We start from the raw sequence: 27,996 nt of genomic DNA on the forward strand, positions 1-27,996 counted from the left end.
TATGTAATTGCACATTTTTGGCTGTAAGTATTTGTGCTATCTTAGAGTAAGTGCCCCTTTGCACCTTTTCCCCCCTGAAAATAGTGTTTCTGAGATTTCTCTAATAAGGTGACTTTGGGGATGTTTAGATATTATGAATCCTGACCATTTTTGTACCATTGCCCAAGCTGCTAGATTCTATCCCTGGCTCCATCAGTTTGTGTGGTGAGCAAATTCTTTGCCATCCAGCTCTGTGATTAGCAGCAAGTACGTTGTAGTCATATACATCCATGAAGAGAGCATAATCATACCTCGCTAGTAGGGTTGTCATGAGGATTAAATTCAACCACTAAAGTGAAGAATGTGGGGCTGGACCCTCTAAACAATGTACTTCATCAATATTAGTTGCCCTTCCTCTCTGGATCAGGAAACTAATGTGGCTTGTAACCTGACCCCTCAGGTAGGACCCCTTCACTTGCATGCATATCAGAATTAACTTGGAGAGCCTTTAAAAAACTTTTAGCAGGTTTTGGGGTACATGTGATGAACATGCAAGATTGTTGCATAGGTACACACATGGCAGTGTGCTTTGCTGCCTTCCGTCCCCTCACCTGTATCTGTCATTTCTCCCCATGCTATCTCTTCCCACCTCCCCACCCCCCGCCCCTCCCCCATTTCCCCCCAACAGACCCCAGTGTGTAGTGCTCCCTACTTCATTGAAATTTAAAATTTTTGCCCTGACAAAGGGATTGTTAAGACAAGCTACAAAATGAGAGAAAAGATTTATAACTCACATATCTAAAAAAGGATTTGTATTTAGAAAATATGAAGAGTGCTCAAAATTTATTAAAAACAATCAGGGTTTGCCTGTAATCTCATTGGGCCCAGGAGTTCCATGTCTGGCCTAGGCAACAGCAAGACCTCGTCTCAAAAAATAAAAAGAAAGAAAGAAAAAAAAGAGAAAAAAAAAAAAAAAAAAAAAACTTTTAGCAGAAATTCACTTGTTGTTGGAAATAAGACTTCTATATCAAAGTCCATTCAAGTGATTAAGCCATAGTAATGCGGGCCTCAGAAAGTGCATATTCCATTTGACACCTGAAGTGTTATGTGAAAGCCTATTTCCCCTTCATTCTACCAGTACCAGGTATGACCATCTTTTTCCTTTACTGCCACTTTGATCGTTCATTTCCTTAGACCTGCCTGTTAGAAGAGCTCTCTCAGATGATCGTTAACTTAGAGATTCACAGCTCTTGTTCCTCGATGGTGTCTCCTGTTACAAGAGCTCAACATGAAAATGTGGCATACTTCTATGATGTTAAACCTGAAGGTAAAATGAGGGGACACAAAATAGCTTATTATCTGGAAATAGGATTTTGATTTTTATCCCTGAGCCCAAACGTCATGAATGAGATGATGAGATGGCAAGTGACTGATGATGCTCTATTCTTCACAAGATGCCATCAGCTAGAGATGGAAGCCCTAGTGTGCGCTCCTGAGGCTGCCTCTACTTCTCTCACTCCCTTAATTATTCCCTGTGGACTAAGATTTGTGCTCCATTTGTGGCTCTGATGGTGTTGGTGTGTGTCTTCTGTGCAGGAATGGGGTGCGGGGGAGGGGAATGCTAGGGAGGGGTCAGCTGTTAGGGAAGCCCTGAGAGGAGGGGATCCTGATGTAAGAAAGGAGTGAAAGCCATGGCGCTAAGTCAGGTTAGTCTGGCATGTACATGAAATCTGTTTTTAAATTCTTTTTAAAGAAACTATTTTCTCGAAGAAGAGACAAGGGCTCACTATATTGCCCAGGCTGTTCTTTAATTCTTGGGCTCATGTGCTCTTCTTGTCTCTGCCTCCCAAATTTCTGGGATTACAGGCTTAAGCCACGATACCCAGTCACATGTGATGTCTTTTTTTTAATTTTTTTTTTATCTTTTTTTTTTTTTTTTTTTTTTTTTTTTTTTAGCGGAGTTTCGCTCTTGTTACCCAGGCTGGAATGCTGGAGTGCAATGGCGCGATCTCGGCTCACCGCAACCTCCGCCTTCTGGGTTCAGGCAATTCTCCTGCCTCAGCCTCCTGAGTAGCTGGGATTACAGGCACGCACCACCATGCCCAGCTAATTTTTTGCATTTTTAGTAGAGACGGGGTTTCACCATGTTGACCAGGATGGTCTCCATCTCTTGACCTCGTGATCCACCCGCCTCGGCCTCCCAAAGTGCTGGGATTACAGGCTTGAGCCACCGCGCCCGGCCCACATGTGATGTCTAATAACAGTATTACATTTCTCCTCCTCAGAGGCATCTGAATTTCTTGTCAGGGTATGACCCTGCCATGTTTGTGTGCCTCGTAAACCGGTTTCCGACACTGTGAGTAAGGACACCATTAGTGTTATTCTCAGAAGGTGGAGCGGTGGCATGAGGATGGGAGTCATGGAAGAGGATTGAATTTTTTGGAGGACACAGGTGATCAGAGCAACTTTCCAGACCCCACTAATAGGAAAAAGAATAGCCTCTTCCAGCTAAGAGGAGGGCAGGAGAGACAGCTAGGAGGGCAGCAGGGGCCTCTTAAAGCAGGAACCATACAGTCGTACATGAGGACCTGGACCATCAACTGTGGCTAAGTGAGATGCTGGCCTGAGATGTTAGAGCACTTGTACATGCTTTCATGAGCTGGAGCTAGAACACAGGCCTGCTGATTCCCAACTCTCTACTCTCCTCATGAATGGCTGCAAGCTGCCTTTTCAAAGGAAAGGCAGACTTGTTTCTCGCCATACTGAACACAGAATTCCTTCAACTCAAAAAAGGGGATTGACACCGCTCCCTTAAAGAGTGGTCCTGAAGGTAAACTGACATCTTGTGTGTGCAGTAAATAAGCTCAGTGCAAATATAATCCCGTTCATGTTAATGAGACCCTGGGGTGATTGGAAAATGGAGGGATCAGCCAACGGTGCAGTTAGGTCAGAGCACAGAGTGCTTGGCACACAGGACTAGAAATGTAGGCTGGGTCCATGGGGAAGGAGTTGTCCTTGGCAGGGAGAGAAGGTGGGCTGCTTTTGAGGATGTTTTGAAGGCATAATTATCTTTTTCCACTTTCCTAATAGCACCAACATTATCTGAAACCTTTTTTTCTTTCAAGGGCTATATTTGGCTCTGAGCCTCTGTTGCTATGCAACAGGCTCCTCTGAGCTCACAGCATGATTCAGAGATACTGATTTGGACAGCTGCATCCACAGAGTCCTGGAGAGGGCATGACAGAGAGTGGGTGGGAGAAAGTCTGGGAAGCCTATACAGGAATGAGGTCCAGGCTGTCTGGAACAGCCTGCTCTCTGGGAGGGGCCATCTCTACAGTGTAGGCAAGTCAGCCAACACTGGTGAGGGACAGAGTAAGTAAACGAGATGGATTAAATGAACCAAATATATGGAGTTAACATAAAATGAAATTTATGTTTAGTTTTTTAATATACATAGAAATTTTCCAAACATAATTGGCAAAAGACTTTCCAAACTGTTTTGTCAATTGCTCTAAAGAATAACATGTTTTGCCATATCTATAAGTGGAGACTTTAAAGCAATCCCAAGCAAACAGAACAAATCTGGAGGCATCACATTATTAGACTTCAAATTATGCTACAAGGCTATAGTTACCAAAACAGCATGGTACAAAGTAGGCACAAAGACCAATGGAATAGAATAGAGAACCCAGAAATAAAGCTGAATACTTACAGCCAACTGATCTTCAACAAAGCATGCAAAAACATAAATTGTTCTACTTAAATAGTGTGCAGTAGGATAAATTTTAAAAAATCATAAATTGGAGAATGGACACCCTATTCAACAAATTGTTCTGGAAAAACTGGCAAGCCATGTGTAGAAGAATGAAACCGGATCTCTATCTCTCACCTTGTAGAAAAATCTACTCAGGATGGATAAAAGACTTAAATATAAAACTACGAAAATTCTAGAAGACAACATTGAAAAAACTCTTATAGACATAGGCCTAGGCAAAGAATTTGTGACTAAGACTCCAAAAGCAATTTAAAAAAATAAACAAAAATAAGTAAATGGAGCCTAATTAAACTAAAAAGCTTCTGCACAGCAAAAGAAACAATCAGCATAGAAAACAACTCACAGAATGGGATAAAATATTTGTGAACTACACATCTGACAATGGACTAATATACAGAATCTACAAGGAATTCAAACAAATCATTGAGAACAAAAAACAAAAAATCTCATCAAAAAGTGAACAAATGACATGAGTAGACATTTCTCAAAAGAAGATATACAAATGGCTAATAATCATATGAAAAATTCTCAGCATCACTAATTATCAGGGAAATGCAAATGAAAACCACAGAGTACCACTTTACTTCTATAAGATTGGCCATAATTAAAAAGTCAAAAAACAATAGATGTTGGCATTGATATGTGGAAAAGGGAACGCTTATACACTGCCAGTGGAAATGAAAATTAATACAACCTCTGTGGAAAACAGTATGGAGAATCCTCAAAGAGCGAAAAGTAAATCTGCCATTAAACCCAGCAATCCTGCTACTGGGTACCTACTCAAAGGAAAAGAAGTCATTATATAAAAAAGCCATTGCCTACATATGTTTATAGGTGCACCATTCACAATTGCAAAGATGTGAAACCAACCTAAGTGACCATCAATTAATAAATGGATAATCTATCTGTACTTTGGTATAGGCATCTACATTTGACGCTGTCCCTCACAGATTTTTGACCAATGTGGAGCCCGGAAACTGTGGAAACAAGGAATGAAAAGGCTTATGGAACCCTGCATTACCATCTCAAGGTGGCCCGCCAATTTAGGACCATCCCACTATCAGTGTTCTCTAGCCAAAAGATCACCAGGAGCACACCTGGTGCCAATCCAAGTTGGGGTTTTACTTGTAAACCAAAAAGTATCTGAGATAGGTCTCAATCATTTTAGAAGTATATTTTGTCAAGGTCAGGACATGCCTGTGACACAACCTCAGGAGGTCCTAAGAACATGTGCCAAAGGTAGTCAGGCTACAGCTTGGTTTTATATATTTTAAGTGGACATAAGACTCCAGTCAATACATGTAAGATGTACAGTGATTCAGTCCAGAAAAGTAGGACAACCTGAAGTCGAGGGTGTGGGGAGGTGGATAGGGATGTGGTCGGGGGAGTGGGGCTTCCAGGTCGTAGGTGGATTCAAAGATTTTCTGATTGACAATTGGTTAAAAGAGTTTATCTGAAGACTTGGAATCAATAGATGGGAGTGTCTGGGATAGATAAGGAAGGAGTTGTGGAGACCAAGGTTCTTATTATGCAGATGAAATCTCCAGGTAGCAGGCTTCAAAGATAATAAATTGTAAATGTTTCTTACCAGACTTAAAAAGGGGCACTTTGGGAGGCAGAGGCCTGTGGACCACCAGACCATCTGGCCAACATGGTGAAAATCCTGTCTCTACTAAAAACACAAAAGTTAGCTGGGCATAATGGCGTGCACTTATAGTCCCAGCTACTCAGGAGGCTGAGGCAGGAGAATCACTTGAACCCGGGAGGCAGAGGTTGCAGTGACCTGAGATCACACCACTGCACTCCAGCCTGGTGACAGAGCAAGACTCCATTGCAAAAAAAAAAAAAAAAAAGGTTCCAGACTCTTAGTAAATTCTCTCCTGGATCAGGAAAAAGATCTGGAAAGAGAAGGAAATTCTCTATAGAATGTAGATATTCCCCAGAAGGGACAGTTGTACAGGGCCATTTCAAAATGGCCATATGTCAAAGGAATATGTTTTGTAGTAAAATACTTTGATTTCTTTAAGGGCCTGCTATCTCTCATGCTGGTTTAGTAACAACCCAACAGATTCACCTTGCCTACTGCCCAGAGAGAGCCAAGTAACGAGACAAGGAAATTGCAATAAGGAAAGAGAAATTTAGGCAGATCTTGCTGCGTGGGAGACTAGAGTTTTATTATTACTCAGACCAGTCTCCCTGAGTGTGAGACATAGAAAAGCTCTTCAAACTTTATATCTTAGACTACATTATAAGGAGTTACAATCTCTTGCTCTATGGCCATTATCCACTATTAGCATAAACATACACCCATGTATATATATTCTCTAAATCAGCTACATCTTAAATCAGCTACCTTGACTTGCTCCAGCATGTCTGAACAGAACTGGGCAAGCTCCAAACCCTGGTGCATGCCATTTCTTATTTGGAAACCCTCCTGACTGTCTCCTGTCTAGCTTCCTCTTCTTTCTCATCTTCTTTCTCCCTATCTATTCAGGAAATTTACAAGTTTTTAGCCAATCGGGTCAAGCATAGAATGTGAGGTCCCATTCCGGCCAATGGAAACAGGACACAGCAGTAGGGCGATTGTGTTAGGTTATGAAAGTTATAAATGTCCCTGTCTGCCTTGTTCAGGTGTGCTCTCATGGCAAGACCACCGGCGGGTTGCACCCCTCTTGCAGGAAGTAAACTAGCCTTGCTGAGTTATCCACTGTCTCGGTGTGGATTCTTCCCAATGTTATAAACCCGTTTCCAACACTGAGCATTTAGGGATCAGAGTTTTTAAGGATAATTTGGTTGGCAGTAGGAGGAGCAGTGAGTCATGAGTGCTGATTGGTTGGATAGGAGATGAAATCATAGGGAGTCAAAGTTGTCCTTTTGTGCTAAGTCAGGAAATCCTGCATGGGGCCCACAAGATCAGATAAGTCAGTTTCTTAATCTGGATGGTGCCGGCTGATCCATTGAGTGCAGGGTCTGCAAAATATCTCAAGCATTGATCTTAGGTTTTGCAACAGTTATTTTACCCCTAGGAACAACTTGGGGGATAAGAGTTTTTAAGGAGAACTTAGTGGGTAGAGGGGAACCCGAGAGCTGGGAGTTTCCCCCCGGGTTGGGGGAAACCAGTGAGCGGATTGGTCAGGTCAGAGATGAAATCATAGGGAGTTGAAGCTGTCTTCTTGCACTGAGTCAGTTCCTGGGCTGGGGCCACAAGATCAGATGAACCAGTTTATCCATCTGGGTAGTGCCAGCTGATCATCAAGTGCAGGGTCTACAAAATATCTCAAGCACTGGCCTTAGGTTTTACAATAGTGATTTTATCCCCAGAGCATTTGTTTAATGAGGATATAAACAACGATGATATCTAACCAGTGGTTAATGGTATATTTGCTTGCTTCTTCAATTTGTCCTCTTTTTCAAATATATTTACATATTTTGAAAACACATTTAAAAGAATATTTCACTAAATAAATTGTTTCAAACCTTCAAATCTGCAATTCTACCTCTAGAAGGTTCCTATGGACTTCATCATGCAAAACTATGTCTGCTAAAAAGAGGATATTGTTATTTTATTCCTCTCATGAGATCTTTTAGAGAAGGAAGCATCTATCTAGTCTTCTTCAGTTTCAGTTTCAACAGCTTCTCATAAATACATGCTCACTTGTACTCACTCTGTGGAACAATTCTGTGTTTCCATTGCTTATCTGACTTATGTCCCAGGCATCTCCCTCAAAAACGGAAGAGGCAAATCCTAGGGCCAATCTTTAGATAAGACATTTAAAAGCTGTAGAGCCTTCAGTCCATTGTGTGAAGTAACAACCATGAGAAATTATGAACTCACACTCATTGGACCCCTTTCAAATGAAAAATTGTATCTATGTTACTGGCTGAAGAGATCTGAGTTACCAGCGGCATATCAATATGGGTCTGCAGCAACTTCAATTCTTGCCTCCTCAGAAAAAAGAATTCAACTGAGGGGCATAAGGCAGAAAAAGAGACAAAAGGAAGTTTTAGAGCAGGAGTAGAAGTTTATTTTAAAAGGCTTGAGAACAATAAAGAAAGGAAAGTTCACTTGGAAGAGATCCAAGAGGGTGTTAAAGTACAAAAAGAGCATTGAACCTTGATCCTAGGACTTTATAGGTGCTCCTCTTTCCTTTGATTCTTCCCTTACGGTGGGCTTCCCTAACGGAAACATGCACAGTGCCTTCCTTACCCTTGGGAACTGAGCACTCTATGTGCTTAGGAAGTTGTTTGCAAGCCCATTTGAGACTTTCTTCCCTTTTCCAACAGAGTGTCCCTGAGAGGTCATATGTCACCATTTGTTTCTTAGTGTGCATGCCCAGGAATTTTATTCTCCCTGGTATCTGGTTTCAATTAACACGTTAATGCTAATAGCTGTGTATCATCAAGAAATTGTCCGTCCCTGGTGCCACAGCACCAGCTGCTGAATTACCATTTTTAGAGAGGTAGTGTGATACTTGTTGAACCATCACCTGACATTCCTAGTGGGTTGGGGGAGAACACTCTCCTGCCCTGCTCATGCCTATCTACCTGTAACATCTAGAAATGGTGACACTGGTGGAGTTAGGTGGCTAATGATAATTAAAGCATTAGAGTATATTTGAGGAGACTTCTCACAGGAAGTGATGTTTAAGCAAAGACCTGAGGCTAGGGAATGCCAAATAAAAATTATAGGAGTTCATTGTTTTGGACTAAACTTTTGCACTAGGCCCCAACAGCATAGACTAAAAATCAAAATGAGGTCACCCGTGTTAAAATTTCTTTTTTTTTTTTTCTTTTTTTTGAGATGGAGTCTGGCTCTGTCACCCAGGCTGGAGTGAAGTGGCACAATCTCAACTCACTGCAACCTCCACCTCCTTGAACCTCCTAGGTTCAAGTGATTCTCCTACCTCAGCCTCCTGAGTAGCTGGGATTATAGGCGCCAGCCACCACACCCAGCTAGTTTTTGTATTTTTAGTAGAGACGGGGTTCTGCCATGTCATCCTGGCTGGTCTCAAACTCCTGACCTCAGGTGGTCCACCCTCCTCGGCCTCCCAAAGTGCTGGGATTACAGGTGTGAGCCACTGTGCCAGGCCTAACCATGCTAAAGTTCTATGTAACCAAACCCAAACTAAGTTGCTCTGTGACCTTCCAGAGAAAGAGATAACAGTCAATTTTACTACACACTAGCCCATTTTAAATCTTCAGTTGACATGATAATGAAGTTCCCTCTGCTTTAATTCTCACACAAAAAGGTAGCCTGAAGTTACCTGAAGTTAACTAATCAGTTGTTTTACTACTGTTCTGCCTCTCTGTTCCTTCCTTATGAGAAAAGTATATTTGAAATGCCTAACATGATCTTTGTTATTTCTTTCTGCTTTCTTCAGCCTGTCTCTGTCTATAAAGTTAAGCTCTTCTGTTCAGCTCATGAGAGCACTTACTGTATTTTATGGTATAACGTGTGACCAGATTCTAGAATGGCAAATAAAGCCAATTGAGATCTTTAAACTAAATTTGTTGTAATTTTATCTTTTGACTGATCTGGCAATCATGAAGTGAACTGTCTTCCCCGTGAAACCCTGAAAGTCTTGAATAAGTCCCTCTCAGGTCTGAGCTCAGCTCTTTGGCATTTGAGATCCCTGATATTTTTATACCAAGGTTAGTTTGTGCTATGAGAAAGCATTTGACTTTGGAGTACATAGGGTTAGTTTGTTCTGTTGCAGAGCAGGGTTTGCAGTAACTGACAAATTACTGGCAAGGACTGCAGTTTTTTGCTCTGTTTGGAGATGTTTCATGTGTTTTCTCAAGATTATGGTCATACAGAAATGTGGGTTGCACCACATTTGCAGCTAGAAAGGACTGCAGTTTTAAGGTAACTGACAGTCGTGGAAGTGAGTGGTTATTACTGCAGGGGAGTGACCTCCGGCTTTCGAAATTCACAGGTATGTGGGTTTTTTCTTCTGCACTTAGGTAAGGGAAGCCTCAGGTCTTAGGTAAGGGAAAGCCTTAGGCAAGGGAAGCCTTAGTAAGGGAACTGGGTCAGACAGAAACTATAAAATCATTGGCTAAGTTGGTCAAGAAGATCCTGTAGCCAAAGTCATCTTGGCTCTGAGAAACCCGAGATTCAACATAAAAATGGGATCCCGAATTTCTAAAGATCTGAGTAATTCACATTTCCATAGACCTGCCTTAGTTATATATAAGATTTCTAGCCCCAGGCAGGATTTGGTGGCTCATACTCATAATCTCAGCACTTTGGGAGGCTGAAGAGGGAGGATTGTTTGGGGTCAGGAGTTTGAAATGAGCTGTCTCTAAGACAAATAATAATAATAATAAATTAGCTGAACCTGGCAGCACATGCCTGTAGTCCTAGCTACTCGGGAGGCTGAAGCTGAAGGATTCCTTGAGCACAGGAGTTCGAGAATGCAGTAAGCTATGATTGAACTATTGCCTTTAGGTCTAGGCAACAGAGTGACCCTCTATTTTAAAAAAATAAAGAAGAAAAAAAAAATTCTGGCTCCAGAAGCAACAAATTTTTACAAAAGTGACAAAATTTTACTAAAGATAATCTAGTATTACAATGGCCATTATGTGAGACATCATCTAAGAAAGTGTACTTGAATTCTTAGCCTCTTGAAGGCAGAGAAAATGGGATTCCTACTGGCATTTAGAAGCCTGGAGGAGAAAACAGGACTCTAAAATATTTTCTAAAAGATTCATTGTGAAAAGCTAGTAAAAAGCTAAAAACACAAGATATCCCCCATAAAAAGGACTGCAAAATTTACCTAACTCTTTGTGTTCCCCTTTAACTTATGTTGCCTGGAATATTCCCAGTGTACTGTCTGAATTGCATTTTCTCTCTGACAAAAAGGAAAGTTAAACAATTTCCTTATAAGGTAGAACCACCTCAAAATTCTGGAGATAGTCCCCTATTTGCTTATACTTTCTGGAGGCCAGGGCCATAGTTTAAAATTTTCCTAAACCCGAAAGATCTTCAAAAGTTTTCTGAAGAATTCAGGCCAGAGTCTGAGAAAGTCTTGCTCAGCCACTCAGCATGATGATGCTGAAGTACAATGGCCTGATCGTAGCTCACTGCAGCCTCAAACTCTTGGGCTCAGTCAATCCTCCTGAGGTCACTGGATTACAGGCATGAGTCATTGTGCCTGATTAAACAAAATTCAAGGTCTTAATTTTAACTTTTTTTTTTAAGATGAAATTTTGCTTTTGTTGCCCAGGCTGTAGTGCAGTGGCACTATCTTGTCTAACCCGTAACCTCCACCTTCTGGGTTCAAAAATTCTCCTGCTTCAGACTCCTGAGTAGCTGGAATTACAGGCATGAGCCACCACGCCCAGCTAATTTTTTATTTTTATTAGAGATGGGGTTTCTCCATGTTGGCCAGGCTGGTCTTGAACTCCCGACCTCAGGTGATCCACCAGCCTTGGCCTCCCAAAGTGCTGGGATTACATGTGTGAGTCACCACACCCAGCCAACAACTTTTTTTTTTTAAACTGAGTCTCACTCTGTGACCAGGCTGAAGTGCAGTGGCACAATGTCAGCACACTGCAGCCTCTGTCTACCATGTTCTTCAAGTGATTCTCGTGCCTCAGCCTCCAGAGTAGCTGGGATTATAGGTGTGAGCCACCACACTCAGCTAATGTTTATATTTTTAGTAGAGAAGGGATTTCATGCCAGGCGTGATAGCTCACGCCTGTAATCCCAGCACTTTGGGAGGCTGAGGTGGGTGGATCACCTGAGGTCAGGAGTTCAAGACCAGCCTGACCAATATGGTGAAACCCCATGTTTAAAAAAAAAAAAAGAGAGAGAGAAGGGGTTTCACCATGTTGGGCAGGTTGATCTCAAACTCCTGACCTCAAGTCATCTACCTGCCTTGGCCTGGCCATCGTGGCCCTTAATTGTAACTTATGATCCCTTAAAATGCTTGACCTCTACCACCTAATGCAATTGGTGGGGTCTGGGGACAAGCAAAACAGATAAAAGAGGCAGAACTGTCTTCTCTTGAGAATGATATCTGTAAGAATTAGAGAAAGAGGAAAGAGGCCGGGCGCGGTGGCTCAAGCTTGTAATCCCAGCACTTTGGGAGGCCCAGGCGGGTGGATCACAAGGTCGAGAGATCAAGACCATCCTGGTCAACATGGTGAAACCCTGTCTCTACTAAAAATACAAAAAATTAGCTGGGCATGGTGGCACGTGCCTGTAATCCCAGCTACTCAGGAGGCTGAGGCAGGAGAATTGCCTGAACCCAGGAGGCGGAGGTTGCGGTGAGCCGAGATCGCGCCATTGCACTCCAGCCTGGGTAACAAGAGCGAAACTCCGTCTCAAAAAAAAAAAAAAAAAAGAAAGAAAAAAAAAGAAAGAAAGAAAGAAAGAGGAAAGAAACATGAAAAGTTTATTTTAGAGAAAACAAATCTGAGAAGGGTGTCTGGCCAATTTAAGTCAAAGGCACACTTTCTTACAGACCAAGAGTTTTTAAAGATTCAGGGTGGGAGAGTTTATCAGAGGCTTGGACTGCTTCTGCGTCTCTTTGTTGTGCTTATCTGGGAGGGAGAGTTGTGTGTCTGTTCCCATACATCTTTCTGCAGCTGCAGGCATTACTGCCCCCACCCCAGTCTGCTTTTAGTTTCCCTATCTTAGTGTACCCGAAGGGAAAGGAATGTGCTTATTAAGGCCCACTGGTTTACTGGGGCCCATGGTATGAGGGTGAAGTTTGGCAGTTACCCAAGAGACTTTTCTTCCACCTCCCTCTGTGCCCGAGCTGTCTTGTCTGTGTTTTACTATCTGCTCTTTCTGGTTGCTTGTAGTTAGAAAAGAAGTGATTTCCTTGGAATGCATGAGGCTGAGAAAGGGAGTTGGAACTTAAAGTGGCAGTGTTTGTCATCAATGACAGTGCTCCTGCTCTGTCAATATCAAGAACCTGACCAACCCCATCTGGTCTACTTATGGTCCGGGCAAAGTGAGAAAGACTCAAATGACCTTTTGAAAGCCATTCCCAACCAACAACTTAGAATGATTTCTAGGCTTGTCCCAGAGCACTTCTCCAATAAGGGACCCCTAAAACAGTAGTTTCCAAAGTATTGGTGCCATTTGTGCAAACAACTAGGACATTGAAAAAGGGAATGCCCCCAAAGAGTTCCAAGAAAGCCCCCAAAAACAGGCTACCCACCCCCTCTGATAATAATCTTCATGTTAACACCAGGATTTATAGGCCCCAAGGAATGCTCAGGTTACGTTTCTACCCGTTATTCTTTGTCCTATTCATTAAAGGGCTCTTCCTCGAAGTCAGTCATCAAATCAACAAAACGTCTAAATTGAAAAGACTAACTATGAAATGAAATCTTTACAACTAGTTGGGCTCAGTGGCTCATACCCACAATTCCAGTGCTTTGGGAGGCTGAGTTGGCAGGATCGCTTGACGCCAGGAGATCAAGGCCAGCCTGGACAACATAGGGAGACTCCTTCCTACAAAAAAAAAAAAAAAAAAAAAAAAAAAATTAGCCACACTTGGTAGCCTGTACCTGTAGTCCCAGTTGCTTGGGAGGCTGAGGTGGGAGGATTGCTTGAGCCCATGAGTTTGAGGCTGCAGTGAGCTTTGATGGTGACAGTATACTCCAGCCTGGACAACAGAGAGAGAACCTGTTTCTAAAAATATATATAAAATAAAATACAACTTTATGACATTTAGTTGGCCATTTTGAAACTCTTCGTAAAGGAAATTTACATCTGTAAAAGAAATCCCCATTAGTAAGGTTGTCTCCCTTTCTGCACCTAAACCACTAGAAACTTTAACAATGGTAAAGATAGCGGCTTAGTTTACCTAAGAGCCTTACCTATTTTTAAGATGCTTTTTCTAGCCATCTTGTCTTAACTGGAGCTTTACCTATGCCTTTTTTTTTTTTTTTTTGGACAAATAATAGGGTTTCTATTAATCCAAGATTCTATATTGTTCTAAGTATTGTAAATTGTCTCGTTTTATGTGAAAGTCATCATTTTTTGGAAGTGCACATTGTAGAGTTGCCTGATTAACAATTGCTTAGGGCATCGGAATGAGTGATTGAAACAGTGATGTCTAAAGGGGTGAAAGTATTTCAAAACTGGCAGATGAAGAAGCTTTAAAATCTGCTTCTGTTTTTTTCTACATGTCTATGTGTGTTAATGCTTATATAATATTTCTCAACCAAAATATGTAAGAGACTGTAACTGATTGACTTAAAGTGCTTAAATCAAATATTTTGTCAAAAAATTGAACTTAAATGCCTTTTAGCTTACGTGACTTAAGTACATTTTTGGTAAATAAGGCTATTTGAGAAATAATCGTGTCTTCTGATCAGCAAAAACACCCATGTATTTAACTTTGGGGGGTTTTTTGGTTGTTTTTTGTTTTTTTTTTTGAGACAAAGCCTCGCTCTGTCACCAGGCTAAAGTCCAGTGGCTCCATCTCTGCTCACTGCAACCTTTGACTCCCTGGTTCAAGTGATTCTCCTGCCTCAGCCTCCCACATAGCTGGGATTACAGGCATGCGCCACCATGCCTGGATAATTTTTGTATTTTTAGTAGAGACAGGGTTTCACCGTGTTGGTCAGGATGGTCTCTGTCTCCTGACCTGTGATCTGCCCGCCTTGGCCCCGCAAAGTGCTGGTATTACAGGAATGAGCCACCACCACTCAGCTAGATTTTTTATTAAATGGTCAATGCCTAACATTTTTATGCTGTAAAATTTATTAACAGGATAATTGGAGATAGTGGTTAGTTTTATTCAATGTCTCAGAATTTTCATGATCTGTGTCAGGTCAAATCAGCCTGGTTGTGCAAATTCCTATGTAGGTGGTGGGGGGAATGTTTCAAAATGACTCATTGACCAGTTAAATTCTTACAAATCCATAGTTTACTCCAAGGCTTTCACACACCACCAATCGTGCAAATACATTCAACAGACACAGACTGTTAGAGACAGAGAGAAGGAACACAGCAAGTAGTTCAAGAGACCAGCATACTGACCGGGATTCGGTGGGGATGCTTCTCTTCTCTCAGCAGTGCTTCCAGTAACTGCAATAGATGGAAAAGAGGCCTCAGAGTTCTCATGGGCAGAGTTTCTGCAGGTGTCTCTGTCATGGTCAATTTCTTTGTGGTTTTTATGGTCCTCTGTAGGAGTGTCCAGTATCCATACCCATCATCTTTAGCTACCTTTTGGCTTCACTTTCTTGTCAGGTCTTGCGACAGTAGGTAGCTAGCCAGGCATGAGCAGGGCAGGAGCTGCAGTGGCATAGATGCCTAACAACCAAACTCCCCAACAAAGAAAATCCTTGCCCTTTTAAAGGCTTACAACTCTAGAACTTACATGTGAAAGGGTCTTGAGTTTACAACTCTAGAAATTACATGTGAAAGGGTCTTGATCCATGAGGTAGGTGTGGGGGACGTGACTTAGGTGGGGGTCTAAACTTGTTTAAGTAAAAACAATGCCTTCTGGAAAGATTCCTCCATACCATATCTGTGATCTATAGATGGGATTGTGGTTAGCAGTAGGGGTCTTACCCTTGACCTTGCCTGCAGCACCAACTGGTCCCTCCTCTGGCTAACTTCTAAGTTTTCCTTTTGAGATGCAATGTAGAAACCTGAAGGGGAAATGGCCTTAGAAGCTGAAGAGAATTAAAGGTCTGCTTCGATGATCAGGTGATGGTTCAGCAGTTGTCACACTGCCTCTCTAAAAATGATAATTGGTCACAGGCACCAGGGAGATGCAATTTCCAGATGATCCAGCAGTTGTCACATTAAAATGTAATTGGTTGCAGGTGCCAGGGAGAGGCCATTTTTCCAATAGATTAAAACATCTGAAACTGGTAATCAGCAGCTTCCAATAAAATCTCAGGTATTGGGCAAGTGAGCCTGGGCATGCATATTAAGTGACAAAAAGGCAGAGTATGACCTTCTGGGGGCATTCCACTGGAAAAGGGAAGAAAGCCTCAGGTGAGCAGGTGTACAACTCCAGTAAAGGCATTGTGTATGCTCACCTCCCAAGTGCAAGGAGGGCACTGTGCATGCGGGTAACCCAACCTAAAGGAAGAATAAAGGGAAAGGGGTGCAAGACACCCAAAGTAGGTCAGCATATAAAACCCTAAGTCAAAAGGTCAAATGCTACACTTGTTCTTCAAGTTGCCCATTGGGGCCCCTTCCAGGTGTACCTTCTTTCATCCCTGCTCTAGAGATTTTTAATAAACTTTTACTCTTGCTCTAAAGCTTATCTTGGTTTCTTCTGCCTTATGGCCCGCAGTCAAGTTCTTTCTTCTAAGTAGGGAAGAACTGCACTTGCTGCAGTCCTCTATGGATTAGCTGTCAGTAACTTAAATATTTGCCATCCCAACAGTGTCTGGCCACAGCAAGTGTCATCACTTCATTCCACCATACATATGCTTATCACTCTGAGAGCTCAGTATTTTCACTATAAGCTGAGTTACTTGTCAAAAGTGGCTCCATTTTGAGAGATTCAGGATCACAAACATTATAGATCACAAGAAAGTTTATTAAATATGTAGATTAGACATAAATGTTTATAAATGAACCCTTCATAGTTTCAGAAATCTTTTTGGTAACTTAAATCCTTAAGTAATAAATACTCATTAAATGTTCAGGTTATTTCTTTTTCTTTTCTTTTTTTTTTCTTTTTTTTTCATTGCATCTTAGGTTTCGGGGTACATGTGAAGAACATGCAAGATTGTTGCATAGGTACACACATGGCAGTGTGGTTTGCTGCCTTCCTTCCCCTCACCTGTATCTGTCATTTCTCCCCATGCTACCTCTTCCCACCTCCCCACCTCCCCGTCCCTCCCCCATTTCCCCCCAACGGATCCCAGCATGTAGTGCTCCCCTCCCTGTGTCCATGTGTTCTCATTGTTCAATACCTGCCTATGAGCGAGAACATGCGGTGTTTGATTTTCTGCTCTTGTGTCAGTTTGCTGAGAATGATGGTTTCCAGGTTCATCCATGTCCCTACAAAGGATGCAAACTCATCGTTTTTGATGGCTGCGTAATATTCCATGGTGTATATGTACTACATTTTCCCTATCCAGTCTATCATCGATGGGCATTTGGGTTGGTTCCAGGTCTTTGCTATTGTAAACAGTGCTGCAATGAACATTCTTGTGCATGTGTCCTTATAGTAGAATGATTTATAATCCTTTCTAAATAAGTTAGAGCACTAAAACATTAATTACTAATCATATACTTTGGTATCTTGTTTTTATATGGTATAAAGAAGCAAAATATATTTGTGTCTATTAATAAACATTTAAAAATTTGTTTTGTGAGAAAGTATATGCTTCTAGAAATTATGAAATAAACTGTAGGGGCCAAATGAAGACCTCTCCTTCACTCTGTGAAAGTTTGCTGAAAAATCAACTCACAAAAGGCAGATTAATAGCAGAAATGGCACACACATTTATTGACTTGCGTGGAGAGAATCACAGTGATTTTCCCAAAGCCTCCCCCACCCATGGAGTACAGAAGCTTATATACTATTTTGAGGTTACAGAAAAAATGGGGACTTGGAGCCAAAAACTGGTTATGGTGATAAATCAGGTTATAGCTGCAGGACAGGTTAGGGAAGGGAGAGAAGTAGAGGCCTGGCTAGCAAAGATTGTCTTATGTAGATGAAACATCAGAGGTAGCAGCCATAAGAAACAATACACATGGTAAATACTTCTTATAGACCTTTAAGGTGTCAGACTCTCAGTTAATCTCCCCTAGATCTGGACGAAGAAGGGCTTCAGAGAAACTTTGGCTGCATCAATGCAGATTCTTTATAGATGCAAATCTCCTACAAGAAAATAGATTTGTGAGGTTTCTTCTGCTCATTGTGTTAATGGTGAAGGGTTTCCAGGTTCTATGGGTCTTGAACAAGGAATTAGAAGAAAACACACAAACAAAGCAAGGAAGGATTGAAGGGTTTTATTAAGAATGAAAGTACACTCCACAGTGCGGGAGCAGGTCTGAGCATAGAGGCTCAAAGTCCCCTTTAACAGAATTTTTGGGACTTTAAATATCCTCTGGAGGATTCCATTGGTTACTTGGGGTGTGCCCTTTGTAAATGAAGAGGATGAAGTTAAGTTACAATGTCATTTACTTGGCCTACACCCTATGGAGAGGATATTTCCTGTCATAGCTGAAGTGTGAATCAGCCTAATGTTCCCTGCCTGCAAATTCTGTTTTCCTGCCTCAGTTGGCTGTCTGGACTGCCATCTCAAAATATGTCAAATAAGTATATTTTGGGGTGAAATATTTTGATTCTCTTCAGTATATTCATTAAATATTGGCATGTGACACAGTTCAAATTGTCTACTTCCTACATTTTCACAAGAAAATAAGGTTACTAAGAATTGAAATTTTTAATTAATATATATAATTAAAACTACTAGAAATAGGAAAAGCAATTTATTTATGCAAGGTATACAAGAAAAGTAAGGTGTGTTTTGGCAAGAGAAATTGTAAAAAGACATGAGAATATATTTTTGTTAAAAAAGCAAATTTCATCTAATTTGGAGATTTTTAAAAGAATATTTCAAAGTATAGCTTTAGGAAGCATCGACAAAAAGAGTCAAACTCTGTAAAATATTTAAAGAGATTTATTCTGAGCCAAATATGAGCAACCATGGCCCTTAACACAGCTCTCAGGAGGTCCTGAGAACATGTGCCCAAGGAGATCAGGGTGCAGCTTGGTTTTATACACTTTAGCAGGACATGAGATATCAATCAAATACATTTAAGAAATAAATTGGTTTGGTCCAGAAAGGCGGGACAATTCCAAGGGGGTCTTCCAGGCTATTGGTAAATTTAAGGTAAATTTAAACATTTTCTGATTGACAATTCGTTGAGTTTGTCTAAAGACCTGTGATCAATAGAAAGGAATGTCTGGGTTGTGACAAGATATTGTTGAGGCCAAAGTTTTGCTACGCAGATGAAGCTTTTAGCTAGCAGGCTTCAGAGAGAATAGGTTGTAAAATATTTCTTGTCATACTTAAAGTCTATGTTGATGTTAATGCTGGAGAGGTATAATGAGGCCATTCAACCCCTACTTCCCATCACGACCTTAAACAGTCTCTCAGGTTAAATTTTAAGAGCTCTCGCTGAGGAAAAAGTCCATTCAAATGGTTGAGGGGTCTTAGAATTTTATTTTTGGTTTACAGAAGGGAATGAAAACAAGGCAGGAAGGAACCAGTAAGTAAAAGAGATGTCAAAAAAAAAAAAAAAGTTTTAAGTATGAAGATGCAGTTTTGGTAACGAACGATGAAAAAAGTAATTGTTTCTTTTGCTTAAGAGAACTTTGTGTAGTAAAAATGATACAGGGAAAAGGAAAGTAAATTTTGCAAATTATAGAAAGTTCATGGAATGTAAATCTCATGATAGAAATTTTATGTGTCATCAAGTTGCCTAAAATTAGAAGCTAATTATAAATAATATAAAGTTTTGCAAAAAATTTAAGCATTAATACAAAAATGCATTATGAAGGCGAGGTTTTGGGCCCCTGTGTTGTAATAATCGGGTTTTCTCAGAACATTGAGCTGTTTTTAAAGGAAAATTGTGAGAGGTTTTTCTTACCTTTTAATTTTAGGTAACTGGCATAGGGAACAGAGATTCTGTGTTTAATCAAAATAATTTCTTGTGCTTTGTGCCTATGAAGTCTTTTGTCACTTTCATTTTATTTCATAATGACTGTGATCCTATTTTAATAAAGTTTTCTAGACCTTTGATAGTTGACAAACTTCTCAATATCAAAATTAAGTCTTTTTGACCTTGAAGTAACTTTGGGATATTGTGACAAGCCCTAGAACTCTGAAAGTAACTGTAAAAGAGATAGTACACCAAGTCAGCTTATCTGTTATGTTAATTTCTATGAGAAGCACTGTCTAAATAAAGAATGATGGTTAATCTTCTTTGAGTTATATTTACATGGATATATTATTAATATGTGTTCTGAAATTATATGACATTCCTGGAAATCTGATGTCTTGGTATAAATGCTATCAGTCACAATTTTGGTTCAGAAATAACCAAATTCTTTTTGTCAATTGCATCATTATTATAATAGACTCTCATCAGGTTTTTAACAATGGCTATTTTCAGACTTGATGTCCACAGTTAATAGCTTTATATTGATGGCTTTTTTAAAGTGTCTCACAAGCAATTATAATCTTAAAGTGTCACAGCTTCAAGGAGATTCATAGGAAGAAGGAAAAGAATTCTGACAAGTACAGGTTTTTAATAACTTTGAGTTCATATGATTAGACTATATTTCCATAATTATAATGAAAAAATTAAGTCTGTGAAACTAATGACCAAGATTAGAGCAAGAATTACATGAGACACAATGAACTGTGTAAGGTCTTTTCGGCTGACTGATAGCACCACAGTTGCCATGGTAACGTCTATGCCCTGAACGGACTCTCCAGATGAGTTCCTGGAACTAGAAAGTCTGAAGTAACTGGAAAACAACGAAAAAGGGAAGAATGATTAGCCCCTGCAGTGCCTAATTAACTTGAGACATTCTTCTATTGTTCTGTATTCCCGCCTCAACTGATAAGGCAAGTGGACTTTGTAACTGACCTTGGTCAACCTCGTGCCTCCAGACCCTACAACCTCCTCCCAGCTTGAAAAAACTGCCCTAAACTGTAACTTCTGTAACTTTCCACTGCATACCTCAAACATATAAAACCAACTCCTATCCCACTTCCCTCTGCCGACTCCCTTTTTGGACTCAGCCCACCCACACCCAGGTGAATGACAGCCATGCTGCTCACACAAAGCCTGTTTGGGGGGGGGTCTCTTAATTCAGAGTGCACGTTTAACAAACTGATGAAAAAGAGTTATGGGTTTTCAAGGTTTCTTTATTTGATACTTTGCTAGTTCTTATAATGTTTTTCCAGATTTAAGGAGACCTTTTTTATTTTTTATTTATTTTTTATTTTTTTAAGATGGGTTTTAACCCTGATGACCAGGCTGGTCTTGAACGCCTGACCTCAGGTGATCCACCCACCTCAGCCTCCCAAAGTGTTAGGATTACAGGCGTGAGCCACCGCGCCCAGCCAAGGAAACCTTTTTTACTTCTTTTAAGCTATCTATAGCTTACAGCAATTTGGTAAAATATACTTCTGTAAACAAAAATGGAAGCATTTGCACACATTGACCACACAATAGCTTTCTGTTTGTTTTTTAATTGAGATGGGGTCTGAGACAGAGGTCTCTCTATGGTGCCCAGGTTGGTCTCACACTCCTGGACTTAAGTAATCCTCTTGCCTCAGCCTCCTGACTTGCTGGAATTACAGATATGCACCACATGATCACATAAAATTTTAAATGTTTCCTTACTGCTGTCAAACATGAAATGATGTCTCTTTAGCTGAAAAACTCAAATAAATGCATAGTAATAACACAGAATGGCTGGGCTCCCGTCTAAAACCAACCCTCAAACCTGGAACCTCAACCCTAAATAAAAAGAGCTGACCCCATTTTTCTGCCCAAATGATTGCCTTTTTGGCCCGCCCTGCCCCCTATTCTGTGCCCATAAAACCAGACCAGCTGGCAGAATAAAAGAAAAAAAAAAGAGCAGCAAAAGCGGCTGATGCAAGTGGTTGGGGATACAAGCTGCTGAACACTGGGGATGCAAGTGGCTGAATGTCAAAGACTACAGATAGACATGGCTAACTTTAGATGGTGCAGCTTCGGAGGGGAGCTTGGCTGGAGATGGCTGGGTTTCAGGGAAAGATCACCTTCTTCATGCACCACCCACTTTCCAACTCCCCATTCCTCTGAGAGCCACATCCATCGTCCAATAAAATCTTCTGCATACACTACCCTTCAATCCATTCATGAAGGGGATTTTTCCTGGATGCTGAACAAGAACTCGGGTGTTAAAAAGGGCAGGTGCAGGACACTGTCACCCTGACCTTTCACTGAGATGTAACACTTAGTCGTCCACGGACTGCAGGTGGAGTGAAACGAGAGACTCCAGTTCCTGCCTACAAAGGGCGTCAAGATCAAGAAAAAATTCTCTCTTAGTAATGAGGAGGGCAGTCACTGTAACCTATAAATGGCATGTTGAGACCAGAAACCCAAAATAATAGCAACTGAAAGTAATACTGATGCCATAAATTTTTATCACATTCTCACTTACCGAAAGAGGGGCAATTGTCAAATAAAAATTATAAAAAGACATTGTTTGGACAGGAGGCATTAGCCAGGCTAAGAGGAGAGGTCAGAGCTGATCTGAGACTAGCCAGATACATCAGGAAGGAAATACTTTATGATATGGTTCATTCTTTGGAAATCCAGTGTGGAAATCTGTTACCTAGCAGTTGTGTATGTTGGAATAGATGTGTAGAAAAAAATAAAAAATATATATTATATGTAAATAAATCTTTTAAATATATATATATAAATTAAGTGATACATATCTGAAAAACCAGTACCAGTCTATTTGCATTGTATAATTACACTGGATAACTTGGATATCTATAGGTCACTGTGAAGGGATTTTATAAAAGTACAGAATGATTTTAGTTTCTAAGTATATATTTTTAGTGTTTAGTATTTTGTCATTAGGGAGATTCACTGAGAAATACTTGAAAATATTGAATAACAAATTGATGAACAATTTCACATATATTTACTATCTTTGTTTGTGCAGCTATAATAGAATGCCATAGAATGAATAATTTATAAATAGTAGAAATTTATTTCTCAGCGTTCTGGAGGCTGGAAAATACAAGATTAAGGCATCAGCAGATTTGGTATCAGGTGAAGGTTTGCTCTTTGCTTTATTAATGGCACCTTTGTTATGTCCACACATAGCGGAAAGGGCAAAAAAGGATGAACTTGCACTCTCAAGCCCTTTTGTGAGGGTACTTATCCCATCTATCAAGGTGGAGCTCTCAAGACCTAATTACTTCCTGAAGACCCTACCTCTTAATACTGTTGCATTGGGGATTACATTTCAACATGAATTTTGGAGAAACACAAACATTCGAACTATAGCATTTACCATTTTATAAAAATGTTCACATAATATTGTTTTATAAAAATATAAAGATTTAGGCTGGGTGTGATGGCACATGCCTGCAATCCCAGCACTTCGGGAGGCCAAGGCAGGTGGATCAATTGAGGTCAGGAGTTTGAGACCAGCCTGGCCAACATGGTGAAACCCCTTCTCTACTAAAACATACAAAAATTAGCTGGGCATCGTGATGCACACCTGTAATCCCAACTACTAGGAAGGCTTGGGAATTGCTTGAACCCAGGAGGAGAAGGCTGCAGTGAGCTGAGATTGCATCGTTACACTTCAGTCTGGGCGACAGAGAGAAACTGTCTCAAAAACAAAAATAAAACCAAGAATAATACAGATTTAAACTCATGACTTCACAGTTTGTGTAGGTGTATGCTTTTTCTATGTTACACTCTTTTCACCCCAAATGTTCACACACTGTCATATGCAGATATCTTTTCAGCTTACTCAGGGGCTAGACTTTCTCTCTCAGGGCATTGAGCTCCAAGAAGGGACTTCAAACAATGTGTTACTGGTACAAAGTATCTGAGTCACATGGCACCAAAACATGTTACTGGTGGTAAATATTCAAATATGTATGGGTCTGCAGCAACCTCAGTTCTTGCCTCCTCAGAAGAAAGAATTCAACTGAGGTACATAAGGCAGTAAAGGAGACCAAGGGAAGTTTCAGAGCAGTAGTGGAAATTTATTTAAAAGCTTTAGAGCAGGAAAGAAAAAGAAAGGAATGCTTGAGCCCACTCGTTCAGTTCCTGAGATCTTATTGGAAGCTGCCAATTACTAATTTCAGGTGTTTTTATCTATTGGGAAACTGCCTCGTCCTGGTGCTGGCTGAGATTAGCTATTATTACCGAGAGGCAGTGTGACAACTGCTAGATCATTACTTGATGGTCACCTGAAATTCCTGGCGGGTGAGAAGAGCTCTCTCCTGCCCCACCTAGGCCTGACTAGCTACCTACTGTAACAAAGTGGCGAAAAATTCCAGAAAGTTCTGGCTGATGCCCTAGCCCACAGAGAAGCTCCTAGTTTATTCCTGCTCTCTGGCCTGAGACTTTAGGAGCTACATTTCCGGCTGTAATCATTAGGAGTATCCATCTACACTGACTACATTTTACTTTTTCTTCAAGAAAAGACTTGGCTGGGCGCGGTGGCTCAAGCCTGTAATCCCAGCACTTTGGGAGGCCGAGGAGGGTGGATCATGAGGTCAAGAGATCGAGACCATCCTGGTCAACATGGTGAAACCCCGTCTCTACTAAAAAAAATAAAAATACTAAAATACAAAAAATGAGCTGGGCATGGTGGCGCGTGCCTGTAGTCCCAGCTACTCAGGAGGCTGAGGCAGGAGAATTGCCTGAACCCAGGAGGCGGAGGTTGCGGTGAGCCGAGATCGCACCATTGCACTCCAGCTCTGGGTAACAAGAGCGAAACTCCGTTTCAAAAACAACAACAACAACAACAAAAGACTTGATTTTTTTCTACTTTCAGTGACCCACTAAACTTTTGCTATTGACTTATATTTTCCTGGTCTGTTTTTTGTATTCTCTCTCTAGGATGGGCTACAGTTAATTCCAGCCACACAAGTGTTTTCAGAACATTCTCTTACTTTGCCCTAACTTAAGCAAAACCCCAAATATTAGAAGAGTTTAGAAAAACTGTGCATGGTTCTCATTTCCACTTTGTTTCTCCAGGCAACATCTGAATCATTCCAGGCTCCTACACCTCATTAAACCTCAGCAACTTCAGGAAGTTGGTGATTCTGAGTTCAGAGTCCCCTTGTGAGGAATACATGGAGAAAAAAAGTAATATAGCAAGTACAGAGCTTGGGCTACAATAGGCACTCAGAGTTCTCTGAGTCTGCAGAGTAAAGTAAATGAATACAATGTAATGAACTGGAGGTGACCAGCAAACTGAGTTCTCTTGTATTTGTTTCAATAAGTATCTGGGTTCTAGGCCTCATGATTGAGATTATTGCCAACCACCTTTGCAGGAGTGGCTACATTAGAAACAGCTCTCAGGGTGTCCAGCTGGTAGCAAACTTAGACGGCAGTAAGAACAGGAAGTTAATTCTCCTCAGACTCCTAGGACACTCCTCTCTATGCTTGGGGATGGAACTTCCTGTAAGGACTCCATTTTGTCCCAAGGCCTGAAGAAGTGACTTGGGACTTGCTCTGGCCTTCCTCAGCAGCCCTCCTCATTCTTCTCCAAACTCCCATCTGCAGGCCACACAGATTCTCCTCAAGAGAGCCCTGTGAGGACACTGGTAAAACGTCACAGCCTTCAGGACACACCATGGGTGAGTTGGCCAGCATGAGGCTGGAGTCTGAGGTCTCCACAGAGCAAAAGGGACTGAGCCTCCTTCCCCACCTTACCCCAACCCATAGGACACCCAGCCAGTCTCCCTTTAGATAGTGGTGGATAGTGACAAGGACCCAGGCCTGAGTCTTGTGGTCTTCTCAGGGGCAGGGTTTGAGGTATGAGGAGGGTCACCTGGGGCAGAGATTGGTAAAAATTAACATTCCTTGGATGTACGCTAGAGGTGGCAGGGCAGGAAATACATCTTTAATCTTAACATCAACCATTCAAGGTAGATTGTATTACCCCCCCACCCCTACCCCAGAAGTTTCTCAAAGCTTGTTTTATGGCCCAGAATATGACTTATTCTGGAATGTTCCATTGTAGTTTTTCTTTTTCTTTCTTTCTTTCTTTTTTTTTTTTTAAACAATATACATCCTTGTCCTATCACAATCCAGTGTGAATTAGCTATTTTTTGTTTTGTTTTGTTTTGTTTTTTGTTTGAGATGGAGTCTCACTCTTGTCACCCAGGCTGGAGTGCAATGGTATGATCTTGGCTCACTGCAACCTCCACCTCCTGGGTTCCAGCAATTCTCCTGCCTCAGCCTCCTGAGTAGCTGGGATTACAGAAGCGCACCACCACGCCTGGCCAATTATTGTATTTTTAGTAGAGATGGGGTTTCACCATGTTGGCCAGACTGGTCTCAAACTCCTGACCTTAGGTGACTCACCCCTGAAATGTTTTTCCTTAAAGTATATATGGTTTCCTATTATTTTTTAAGATGGAGTCTTGCTGTGGCATCCAGGCTGGAATGCAGTGGCTTGATCATGGCCCAAAGCAGCCTTGTCCTCCTTGTCTCAACTGATCCTCCCACTTTGGCCTCCCAAATAGCTGGGACTATGGGCACATGCCGCCATACCTGGCTAATTTAAATTTTTTTATTTTTATTTTTATTTATTTATTTTTTTGTAGAAACAGGGTGTCACTGTATTCCCCTGGCTGGTCTCAAACTCTTGGGCTCACACAATCCTCCCATCTGTCTCCCAAAGTGTTGGGATTATAGGCATGAACCTCCATGGCCAGTCTATTAATATTTTTATACTGACTTAATGTTTTGTTGCTTTTGGAAACTTTTTAACCAGGAATTCTTCAAACACTTCTCTACTGTTCCCTCTCCTTATTTCTGGGTCTCAGACTTGTGTTAGATATGCTTACCACATTTTTTTTTTTTTTTTTGAAACAGTATCGCTCTTATCGCCCAGGCTGGAGTGCAGTGGCATGATCTTGGCTCACTGCAACCCCCACGTCCTGGGTTCAAGCAATTATCCTGCCTCAGCCTCCCGAGTAGTGAGATTATGGGCATGCGCCCTAATTTGGTATTTTTAGTAGAGACGGGGTTTTTCCCTGTTGGTCAGGCTGGTCTCAAACTCCTGATCTCAAGTGATCTGCCTGCCTCTGCCTCCCACAGTGCTGAGATTACAGGTGTGAGCCACCATGCCCGGCCTATCACATGTTTCTAACTTCTGTCTTTCACTCTTTTGGTAATTAATTTCCATAATTATGTCTTTCCAAGATTCATTCTGGATATTTTCTTCAGCAGTGTTTTCATTTATCTGATTCTTCTTTGAGGCAGGGAGCCCTTGACCCTTGAACCATAATAGCAAACTTTTAGGGTAGATTTTTTAATTCTCCAAGTAGTGGTGGGAATTGAGGGTTAGAAATGATAAGCAACCTGTCCCAGGTTCCCCAGCCTGAAAAGGGCGGAGCAAGGACTATCATCATAGATTAGTATCACCTAAACCGAAACCCTTTCTGCTGTGCTCGTTTTTTCTTGGTTGTGAATGTTCCCCAACTCTCATCTCCCAGGAAGTGAAACCACAGTAAAATCTTTCAACTTTTTTGGCACTGTGATATATTTCTTTCTAGATTATAAAAATCACTAGCCCAGGCAACACAGGGAGACCCCATTTCTAAAAAAAAAAAAAAGCCAGATTTGGTGGCATGTGCCTGTAGTCCCAGCTACTTGAGAGGCTGAGGTGGGAGGATCTCTTGAGCCACAGAGGACAAGGCTGCAGTGAGCAGTGATTATACCATTGTACTACAGCCTAAGCAATAGAGCCAGACCCTGATTCTAAATAAATCAATAAATATCAGTGAATTTTTTCATTATCCATTATATTTTCCCAAGGTTTTTTTCTGGTATTCTAAGTGTTGATGTGCCGTTCTCAATTTAAGGTCACAGTGATCAAGTTGTTCGAAGAAGAGCAAGATGTTGGGATATGTACCAAAGGAGATTTAGCAGTGTGTCTCAACCAGTCAATCTTGGCATGCATTCTTCATCCCATCAGCAGCAAGATGGAGATGCAGCAATGCAGGGTGCCCACGTGGAATCTCCAGTAAGATAGTAAGTGACCAGTCAGCATGGCTGGAATGTACCAGCCAGTGAAATACATAACCCTGTAGCTGAATATGTCATTCTTTCCAACCTGACAGAAAGAAGGAATGATAGAACTCAATTGATGGTTGAGCAAACTTCATTGTAGCCCTGGCATCAATGGAGCAAATGTGTATAAAAGACTTTCTGAGCATATGTGAACTATCTTTTCTCTACTTGCTCACAGCACTCCCTATGCCATTTCACCCTCTCATCGGAGAGGCAGTTTTCTTAAACAAGACCAAACCCATGTCAACATGGAGAGAGAGCAAAAACCTTCAGAGAGAAGAGTGGAGGTGAACAGGCCTCAGGAGACCTTAGGGAGCTGGTTCAAGATCACGGTGAGTGTCCTGGCAAAATGGATCTAATTTTCAGAAGGAGAACGGGGGAATTGTGTTGGATTTGTGTAGATACTAGAGACTTTTGTAAGGGCAGGAAAGTTTGTGATTTGTCCTTTGTT

The 27,996-nt window shown here is 41.2% G+C and overlaps 1 protein-coding gene across 1 annotated transcript in view; it reads left to right on the forward strand.

The window, feature by feature from the left end:
• The first annotated feature begins 364 nt into the window (after positions 1–364).
• Positions 365–27,996, forward strand: part of NXF3 (nuclear RNA export factor 3) — a 34,163-nt gene continuing 6,531 nt past the window's right edge. The window contains exons 1-5 of the mRNA XM_039464010.2: positions 365–439; positions 1,174–1,306; positions 24,992–25,102; positions 27,338–27,506; positions 27,724–27,877. Of these exons, the coding sequence (XP_039319944.2) occupies positions 365–439; positions 1,174–1,306; positions 24,992–25,102; positions 27,338–27,506; positions 27,724–27,877 (642 nt within the window). The remainder of the gene's footprint in view (positions 440–1,173; positions 1,307–24,991; positions 25,103–27,337; positions 27,507–27,723; positions 27,878–27,996) is intronic.

Source organism: Saimiri boliviensis, chromosome X, assembly GCF_048565385.1.
Source record: "Saimiri boliviensis isolate mSaiBol1 chromosome X, mSaiBol1.pri, whole genome shotgun sequence".
NCBI classification, from domain to species: domain Eukaryota; kingdom Metazoa; phylum Chordata; class Mammalia; order Primates; family Cebidae; genus Saimiri; species Saimiri boliviensis.